At 48.4% G+C, this 10,517-nt stretch overlaps 1 protein-coding gene across 1 annotated transcript in view; it reads right to left on the bottom strand.

Moving 5' to 3' along the window:
• The window catches only part of CUNH20orf27 (chromosome unknown C20orf27 homolog), a 44,665-nt gene extending 40,022 nt beyond the window's left edge, over window positions 1–4,643 (bottom strand). Inside the window, exons 1-2 of the mRNA XM_018569677.1 lie at window positions 4,560–4,643; window positions 181–323 (exon numbers count right to left, since the gene is read on the bottom strand). Coding sequence (XP_018425179.1) covers window positions 181–323; window positions 4,560–4,578 — 162 coding nt within the window. The 5' untranslated portion in view covers window positions 4,579–4,643. The remainder of the gene's footprint in view (window positions 1–180; window positions 324–4,559) is intronic.
• Between the last annotated feature and the right edge of the window lie 5,874 nt (window positions 4,644–10,517).

The following is a 10,517-nucleotide window of genomic DNA, read 5'->3' as shown; positions in this document are numbered from 1 at the left end:
AATACCGCCCCCCCCTCCCCCCACCGCTCCTATGGACCAGATGTCACCAGGGCCACCTAAGAAGCCATGTTCTCAGTCATGTGCTGTACTCACAGTAAAGAGGCCGAGTGAAGAAGCACTGCAGGCGCACAACCCTCTGATCCCACATAGTCCAAAATCAGTCCAAAATCAATCATTTACCTTTACTAGAAAAATCCCATCCGGCTCCTGGGAGACCATGACCACCGAGTCGTGCAGCTTCTCCTCAAAGTGTACATGGTTATGGGGTCCCTCCTCCGGCAGCCCGGCGGCAAAGCGGACTCCAGCCACTTTTGGCTTCGTACCTGCAGAGACAGAGATCAGGCAGAGGTAGGTAGTAGACAGATACAACAGAGACAGCTCTGTATTCAATATTACGTCATGAAATGGATTGTTAAATGTAAGCAGTGTATGTACCCGAATGCGAATTGGTTTCGGTCTTCAGTCCCAACAGAGCAGAGCTCAGACTGGGAGAGAGTGAAGCAGCCAGGCAGTTTTGCTGCAGTGCTCTTGTGCTAAAAAGGAGAATGCTGAGAGAAGGAAAGAGCAGAGTAAGAACGAAGAAGTGAGCTCTTCAGTGTGCTGCTTCTACAAAACCCGTGAGTGTTACTCAACTGCAGCAGAGAAAATCTCCCGTCCTTTCAGACAGGGCTGTGCTATGTGGCAGAGCTATGTACATCCCAGGACTGGATGAGCAGTAATATAAATCCATTCAGGTAAAACAGCTCCCATACAAGTATTCCATCTGTGCACAGCAGTCTGTCTGGAGTTCCGCTCGAACTATATAGATTTTAAATGCACCCTCTTTAGGTATCAGAGTTGAGCTTCTTCGGTCTTGTAACAATCCAGAACAGACTGGGAGGGGCAACAGCAGGAGCCAATCATCTGGCAGATTCTGCTCCTTTACTATCCATCTGGTGGCCAAGATACACGATTCTAACTACAGTAAGGAAATATATCAGATGTGTAAGTCTCAGGATTTGATGGGAAGGAACGCAAATCCTCCGACAGGTAGGACGGCTGCCACCTCCTGTGTATGCAACAGTCTGCCTGGAGGCCAGTTTCAGCGTTTAAGCGCGGGTGAGCCCACAGTTACACGTCGGGAGACAATCTAATGACTACGGTGGGAAACAAGACACCCACCTGGCGACCGGAAATGGGGGAACATCGCCTGGAAAGCGGCAAAATATTGTGAAGGTGCAGGAATTGGGCATGATCGGAGGGGTGAAGGTGCAGGAACTGGGGCTGATCGGAGGGGTGAAGGTGCAGGAACTGGGGCTGATCTGAGGGGTGAAGGTGCAGGAACTGGGGCTGATCTGAGGGGTGAAGGTGCAGGAACTGGGGCTGATCGGAGGGGTGAAGGTGCAGGAATTGGGCATGATCGGAGGGGTGAAGGTGCAGGAACTGGGGCTGATCTGAGGGGTGAAGGTGCAGGAACTGGGGCTGATCTGAGGGGTGAAGGTGCAGGAACTGGGGCTGAACTGAGGGGTGAAGGTGCAGGAATTGGGACTGAACTGAGGGGTGAAGGTGCAGGAATTGGGACTGAACTGAGGGGTGAAGGTGCAGGAATTGGGATGATCCGAGTTTAGAAGGTGCAGGAATTGGGATGATCCGAGTTTAGAAGGTGCAGGAATTGGGGTGATCCGAGGGGTGAAGGTACAGGAACTGGGGTGATCCGAGGTTGGAAGGTGCTATGGTTAATGGACACCACAGCTGTCTAGTGCTTGTAAATTGACACTTAATGTGGACAGGTTGCTGAACTCTGCTTTAGAGTACCGGGGGGGGGCGTAAACGCAAGAAAACAAAAAGGCAAATCCAGGCATCTATCTACAGAACTCCTCATGTAGAGGAAATGAAACAGGGAGGGGGGGAGGGGGTATGGAGAGATTAAACTCACCGCTGGCCTGAAAAGATTAGCAGAGATGGAGCAGCAGGAAACAAGTTCTCATCCGTTATAAAAGCTCCCGATCAGATTAGGAGACGGAGAACCTCCCACTGAGCTGCTGCTCCAAGCAGGCCTATAAAATCAGAGAATGTTTTGTCACTTCTGTGCCGGCAGATTGATGGAGGGAAAGCCGTCTGGCCTTGTACGTAGACCACAGCTCGGAGCCGCAGATCTCCAACAATAGTCTCCTCTACCCCCAGCGCTGCTACTAGCCTGCCAGACCATGCTCACCGCAAAACGGAGAACATACTGAACGCATAGCTGGGTCATGCTGACCCATTAGCTCTGAGAACATGAAGGTAAGGAGGCCTGAAGTCATTGGCTACATGTTTGGTACGGACCAGTAACTTGAAAAGGTAATGGAAATGAGGACAGCCCAGCAAGCAGCATGTGCAAGAGGCTGGCAATGGCGACCTCTGTATTTATTTTACACATTTCCTTGAAAAAGTCATCCAAAGGGGATCTGTAGACTTATAGCCTTTGAGACTCTGCGCTACTTTTTGTTTCAAATGGGTCTCCCACCCTCTCCTAGTCTCGAGTCCGAGGGATTGATAGAACAGCGGCGGAGGAGGAGGAACGGGGCTGGCGGCAGAGGAGGAGGAACCGGACAGGCGCAGAGGAGGAGGAACCGGGCGGGCGCAGAGGAGGAACCAGGCAGGGTGACGGAGAAGGATACGGGCAGAGCGGGGGAGAAGGAGGAAACGGGCAGGAAGGCGGAGGAATGCAGTCACAGCTGTCTCTTCTCCTCGCTGTTGCTGGCAGCAGTGGTCTGTGTCCCCGCCGCCTCTGCCGACAAAGGCAGGGAGAGCAGCGGGGGTTGAAAGGGACACGCACCGCTGCAGCCAGCACCAGCGGGGAGAACGGAGGAGCAGAGCGGCGGCAACTAATCGAAAATCAACTAATCGGAGAATCGTTTCCAACGATTTTCATTATCGATTAGTTGTTGCAGCCCTAGCGCCACGCCTGTGATCATCTTGCCATGTCTCACGGGATTTGTAGTTCCAGAACAGCTGGAGGGCTGAAGATTGCCTGACGCTGCTCTACAGGGACCATCCAAGATGAACAACGGGGAGTCAGTAACAGACACTCACAGCCTGAGCCACGGCCAAACAAGCAAGGCAGAAAAAAAAAAAACTAACAAAAAAATTATGTCCATCATCCTAGGACTCTAGTAAAAAACGGAGGATTTCTGGAAGTGCGAGGGGTTATCCTGGGCTAGTCTACTGGGGTTTTTTTTTGTTTGTTTGTCAGTGACCAATCATCCGGTACGTGGCCGTATAATCCAAAAGGTCAACAACTTCCTGTGTCGTCGTCCTCCCCCCCCCCCTCCTCATGGACACCAACATTTTTTTTTGTTTGTCAAATACATTTGTATTGTAAATAAAATGCAGCAGGGTTACATAGCAGATAATACATAAAATTCCAATGTACAAGGTGATAACATTCATCCATGTCGGACCTTAGAGGTGGGTACCAGCTGTAGCAACCAGCCTCCAGGTGGATCCAGTTAACATGTGCACTGGTATGCTCAAGTAGGTTCGTTGAACACCGTGGTTACTTTGAAAAGTAATGGTACTGGAGCCCACCAGGGAGGCCCGGTGGTTTTGCAATGTCAAAGTTATGTAAGGGGGGTATAATACTTCTAGTTGGCACTGAGGCTAGTCTTTCCTGTACTCGACCTGGTATCAGCTCCATCTAGTGGCCATAATGTGGTGCGAACGTAAAAGTCAGATGTTCGCAGAGGGAATGGTTCTGCGAACATTTTCTATACACACCCCACAGACACAATAAAAGCCAAAAGAATACGATTTGGCACTTCTGACATGTGGCCCCCCAATTCTAATGAAGTGCGCGCACTTTAAAAAACACAGAACCGGGAATCAATAAACACAACCTATCAGGTTGCTCAGAAAGCCTTCCCGCCATCGGATGATAAATACTAAATCCCGGCTGACGCGGTTGGTCGTGTAATAAGCGCGGGCACTTGGTGGGGAATCTGTACATTCCGTGTTCTGTCGGGAAATGGATTTGCCCGCCTCCAGTGACAACATGAAGAGGATACATCACGTGAACACGGAATAAAAGGCCTCTCGGGCACAATGCAGTAACAGGTGACACATTCAGCGGTGTATGAGGTCCCGGCAGACGTGACACGTGATGTCCCTGCATTGATTGGTGGCAGGTTTGTGAGAGTTCAGACACCTCCTCGGGGGTCCATTCACTCACATTACACACACTGCGGATAATTAGGTTACTTGTCTGCTCCCCTCTAAGCTGCTCGCGCAGCGCCAACAGCAAAAGCGGGGCCAAAATAATGAGCTGGTGCGACGTGACGAAGCGTGCAGCGAAGTGCGCTCCACGCAGTCTCCGGATGATACCGTAAACCAACATCTGTACACAGCTGCACGCCACAGTATATGAAGCGACAGTACGGACACATGGGCATGCTTAAAACAGCGGGGGGGGGCACATTTTTATTATACTGCTCTCCACGTACAAACCATCAGAGATGTATAAAATGTAGAGTAACTATAGTGCAAGTGTGGGGGGGACATTAGAGTGTAAGCTCTTCTGGTACAGAGATTACCTAAATTACCTTTTTTGGCAGCAGCCATCTATCGCACCCTCCGGAATCTTCTATGGCATTAGAAGTTGTTCCTCCATCTTGGCAGCACTCCGGGCCCTGCACAACAAACAAACCACAACGTAAGACAGGGAAGCGCGTACACACAATGAACACATTTCTAGGCACCGCCACCAATCGCTGACCTTCAGAAATTGCTATCTGCTTGGCTGTGGTGACGACTCTCCGACTCCAACATACACTATCGCCAAAAGTATTGGGACACCCCCCCCCCCAAACCATTGGATTCAGGTGTTCCGTGACATTTCCGTGCTACTAAATATTCAGCGGTCACCTGTTACTGGTATTATAACAAAGTGGAAGCAACTGGGAACAACAGCAACTCAGCCACGAAGTGGTAGGCCACGTAACATGACAGAGCGGGGTCAGCGCATGCTGAAGCGCACAGTGCGTAGAAGTCGCCAACTGTCTGCAGAGTCAATAGCTACAGACCTCCAAACTCCATGCGGCCGTCAGATTTGGCACAACATCAGTGCGTAGAGAGCTTCATGGAATGGGTTTCCATGGCCGAGCAGCTGCATCCAAGCCGCACATCACCAAGTGCAATGCAAAGCGTGGGATGCCGTGGTGTAAAGCGCGCCGCCACTGGACTCTAGAGAAGTGGAGACGTGTTCTCTGGAGTGACCAATCACGCTTCTCTGTCTGGCAATCCGATGGACGTGTCTGGGTTTGGCGGTTGCCAGGAGAACGGTACTTGCCTGACTGCATTGTGCCCAGTGTAAAGTTTGGTGGAGGGGGGGGGGGTTGTTTTTCAGGGATTGGGATTGGGCTTGGCCCATTAGTTCCACTGAAGGGAACTCTTAAGACATCAGCATAACAAGACATTTTGGACAATTTCATGCTCCCAACTTTGTGGGAAGAGTTTGAGGATGGCCCCTTCCTTATCCAACATGACTGCGCACCAGTGCACAAAGCAAGGTCCATAAAGACATGGATGGGGGAGTTTGGGGTGGAGGAACTTGACTGGCCGCACAGAGTCCTCACCTCAACCCCATAGAACACCTTTGGGATGAATTAGAGCGGAGACTGCGAGCCCCTCCTCCAACATCAGTACCTGACCTCACAAATGGTCCAACATTCCCATAGACACACTCCTAAACCTTGTGGACGCCTTCCCAGAAGAGTTGAAACTGTTATAGCTGCAAAGGGCGGAGCCAACCCAATACTGATCACTACGGACTACTAATACTTTTGGTAATACAGTGTATTTTGAGTCACGGACTGGAAACGGATAGGCAGATTAGAACTGTCAAAACGTTTGTTTACCGCATACTTGATTGGGTTCAGCAATGTCAGCCGGGCAAAGTGCAGCTTCATGGAAGGAAGGTCAAGGTACAAAAATCGTCATTAATAGTAGAAAATTCATTCACAGGGATAACTGGCAGAACTTGCCCAGAGCAGCTTTACAAAAATGCTGAAAGCCGATTCCTGACAAAGGAACAAGTAAAATGGCCATTGAAAGTCTTAGAAACAAGAAGGATCCCAAAAATCGTCTACAAGCCTTAACCCCTTCGTGACGGGAGAGGTACAGTGTACGTCCCGTCACAAAGTGGCTATATGACTGGCCACGTACACTGTATTCTAAAAATAATAATAATCAAAACTTGCTGCTGTGGAAGGATCACACAGCAAAAATGTAAAAAGTGTGTCAGTCATTTAGGAACAGAAACTAAAAACTAGCTCAGTCATGAAGGGGTTAAAATAGGATTTCTGAGGCCGATTCTCAGCCACAATGAGTGGAAATAAGAGGCGGCGGGAGGGCAGGGGACCCGTCCTACACATGGGATATAAAACAGTTATAATTACGGCTGTACTTGGCACACCGTGTACATGGAACCCGTCCATAACCTTCCTGTGGTTTCCAGACTCCCACCGACACACCTGCAGCCATAATTACAGCGTACAAACAGCTCAATAACAGGAAGTACACAGCACCGGGGACAACCAAACCGCGCCTGATATAGTCCACTCAATGTTCTTGTGTAAATATTGTACTTTATTACCCCATTACCCCAGGAGAAAATCCATACAGAAAAATATATTGTCAAATTGATACCATTGAAAAAGGTATACGTTAGGTTTCCTATTCAGTTCTGACCGTTTTCATGGTGGACAACTTAATATGGAATTCAGGAGCCAGTCTGTCCAATCCAGGAACCAGCAAGTTTTTTTTTCTTTTAAAAAAGGAGCCAGCTCCATTGACAACTAGAAAAAAAACCTCAAAAGTTGGAGGCCAGCTATGCATTTTTTCAGTAGCACTGGCTACCTGGCCCCTGGGATTTGTCCAGGCTTAAGTCCATGTTATACAACCATTGATGTAGTCTACGAGACCCCTTTCCTCTACGAGACCCCCTCCACGAGAACCCCCCCCCCGTCCCTTTCCTCACTAATCTGCTATCCCCCTTGTGTCTTACAAGAAAACGCCTCATGCTTTCGGACTACAAAGTTCCACAAGGCCAGCAGTCACAGGGAGATCTTTCTTGAGACTTTGAATATGTTGCATCAGAGAGGGAAGAACATACATAGATTCAGGAAAAACCTACCAATGAAACCTGTGAGGAGGTGTCTGGATTCTGCCTGAAGGAGATTACGAAGAACGGATATTAATTCTGCTCATATCTAGCAGGGACAATATCCTTTCCACATGAAACCCCTTGGTCAGAGGTATCTGAGGAGGACCTAACATGGTCCAATTGACTCACTTCCCGACTATTGTAACTCCCTCCATGTTGGCCTTTCTCTAAACTGGCTATCCCCCACTTCAGTCCATCATTAATGCTGCTGCCACAATTATTCACCTCACCTAGCGCTCGGTGGCCCCCGTCCTTCTCTGCCAAAACCTCCACTGGCTTCTGCTCACCCAGTGAATACAATACGAACAACAACAACATCATCATCATACAAAGCCATCCACAACTCCATCCTCAGCTACATCACCCAAACCATCCTGCTCCTCCCATGACCTCTTGTTCTCTGGACCAGGGGTCTCAAACCTCCGACCCTCCAGCTGTGGTGGAACTACAAATCCCCATGAGGCATTGCAAGATTCTAACAGCCACAGACATGACTCCCGAAGAGAGATGCATCATGGGATTTGTAGTTTCACCACAGCTGGAGGGCCGGAGATTTGAGACTACTGCTCTAGACCCTTCATCACCTCCTCCAATAGTTGCCTCCAGAACTGGCAGAGCAGGGCTCAAAAAATAGGAGATATAGGCTCCTCAATTCCACAATTTGTCCAACCCTGTGCTACAGTTGGGAGACATTTTGACAGCAGAAGTCGACCACTACTCTTCCAGACCGATCGCAGACCAACCTAGCTTGCCTTGATTGGTTGGCACGTGTCTAACACAACCTGCAGATGGAAAAGGGGGAAGAGGGGGGTAAAAAGCCATTGGATGGGTAAGTCAGTGCCAGAGTTGCTGCTTTTCTAAATTTAATGAAACGTGCGTACTAAAAGCAACCCTATTGTGCAAGTTTTAGGCAAGGAAAAAAATTTTTTTATAGTATGGGACAGTCACATAGCGTCTTATATTTGGGCCTCAGAGCCATCTTCCTATGTGTCCCTCATCAATTAACATAAAGGAAACCCGTCATGGGGGCTGCAGACTTCCCTTTTAAAAATGCCTGCCTTTTTGACTTCAATTGTTTGAGCCAATGCTCTGAAACAATTCAGCAACAAGGGAACCTGAAACTTTGAGGTCAATGACGGCAGCCTACTCTTTTTATTCACAGGTTTCCCGTACATATGGATGGTTGTAACAAAAAAAGTGGCCAGAACAATTTGGAGGATGGTCCCATTGTGCCTGCAGGTTCAACCATCCTCAAGTCTATGTCCACCTGTAGACTAATGTTCATATAATACCTTATAGAAGGCCACATGGCGATCTGTAAAAGCCGAAATATTTGTCCTGAATGGCACATACTGGGAGTATTACTGTCACAGCAGTGGCGTCCAGACCAGTAGGTTCCCTCAACAGTGATCAAATCATAAATTGATTGGCTGATGGAAGACTGGGAATGAATCTGGTTCAAAGTTCTAAAAGGTGGATGATGATATTTCTATACCTATTTATAAGAATATAAAAAACTGATTTGGACACCCAATCAGAAGCCTGCTCTGGGCCATCTTCATTCACTTTGATCAAATTAAAACATGTTGTCGGTAGTCATCACTGACTTACTAATATGTTCCAACGCAGACATGATTATTTTCAGTGATGGGAAGCTGGAGAATAAAGCATTCAGCAGCAGAACAGGGGAGAGTGTGGTGAATGGAAAGTGGTTTAATTCCCATGATCCACCTAAAATAGGCTTCTTCGTCGGGACCCAGATCACGCGCACAAGAACAAGGCGCCACAATACGTAACACAATGTTATCAGACCCAACAAGCCTATACCCTCTGGAGACCCGAAATCTCTTCAGCATGACAACGCTCCACTCCCGGGGATTGCTGGCTGGCACACTAAGCTGTTCTCCAGCATCCAAGTGCCTTACGGGCTCCACATTTGCATTCTCCATTATTCCAGTTAATCCGCGCTCGGCTCAGAGGTCTCGAGTGGCATCGTGTAAGGACTTATAACCATTACTGAGTTAATTCCAGCAAATAAGGGGATAAATCCCGGTACAGCAACGGAAGACGGCACCAAAAGGATATCCCCCTGCTCCAGACAGATGGTCCAATCTAAACTGAAACAACCAGTTCAGAGGCACCTCGGAGTATAACTCTCTTATTAATTATTGCCATTTTAATACAAAAAGGAGCCACAGCCAGCAGCTCTAGGTGCAAAGCTCAACTCCTCTCTGGTACCGCCCTCTACAGTATCTCTTCTACATGACAAGATGTCCTCAGTCTAGACTGAAAAAATGTCCAGTATCATTTAACCTCAAAGGCTGATATGGACCCACCCTCTGAGGGGGAGTCACCATGGGCGATAATGATGGAGGATAGCCCATCATCAGTAGAAGATTGGAAGGTGAAGAGGGCCCCTACACGTCACCTGACCTGCCTAAAGACATCAGAAAAAAGTGGAAAAGAAGAAAAAAAAAAAAAAAAGGTAGCTTGCAAGTGGGGTAGCCTGTTGTGCGCTCAATAGGACCTGTCACAATCAGGTTTATGCAAGAATTTAAAATGTAGGTTTTACAGGGGCAGTCCATCCAAAAGTGATATTTTACTTATAGGTGAAGCCTTGTGTCCGCCTCAGCTCCTGGCTTCTTATATGCCCTGGATGCTCCCAACAAGATGTCCCTGCCATAATTCCCATCCCAGGTGTTCCTTCCCTCCTTGAGAAATATTATAGTTGCCATGACCGAGCGCTTCATCTAAAAATGCCAGTTGACTGGTGGACCCTTTTGCTTTAGGCCTGGGCCGAGTGTCCAGATAAGGACTTCAGAGTGTACTGCAACTTTCCGGTTTGCATACTTGTTCCAGGTCACTCACTTTTTTGGAGGAAGGTCGGCAGAAGCCGGGCTAATGGTATTGTCATCAGGAGGTCAGACTTAGTAGCCCCTGCTCTTGTGACAGGTTTAATTTAAAGGGCAACTTCACATTGGTCATATGAATGTTCCTTTGAATGCAGAGCTCTAACACTAAACACCTTGAAGTACTTTCATGAAAGTGCGCACAACCCCAGCGTCCCTAGAAAGCGCTGACAAGCATAGGAAATTCTTATTTCCTACAGGAAGAAGAGAAGCCAGCCAAAGGTGTTCTTTGTGAAGGCTGTGTACATGGCATGACAGATCCCAGTCTTCAAAACGACTTCACTGCAGAGGAGGAGGTTCCTTCTTTATAACTGTCTGGGTCACATGGGCAAAACCCAGTGGCTGTCATCTCAGGTTCTGAAAACTGGGTTGGAGGGGTTAAATGTCCATGGCTGGGTTGCTCAAGCGATGGTGTGCATGCACAGAAA

The sequence above is a fragment of the Nanorana parkeri genome, unplaced genomic scaffold (genome assembly GCF_000935625.1).
Source record: "Nanorana parkeri isolate BGI_ZX_2015 unplaced genomic scaffold, ASM93562v1 scaffold1379, whole genome shotgun sequence".
Classification (NCBI taxonomy): Eukaryota; Metazoa; Chordata; class Amphibia; order Anura; family Dicroglossidae; genus Nanorana; species Nanorana parkeri.
The sequence above is the reverse complement of the archived record's forward strand: the minus strand, read 5'-3'. Positions and strand labels throughout refer to the sequence as shown.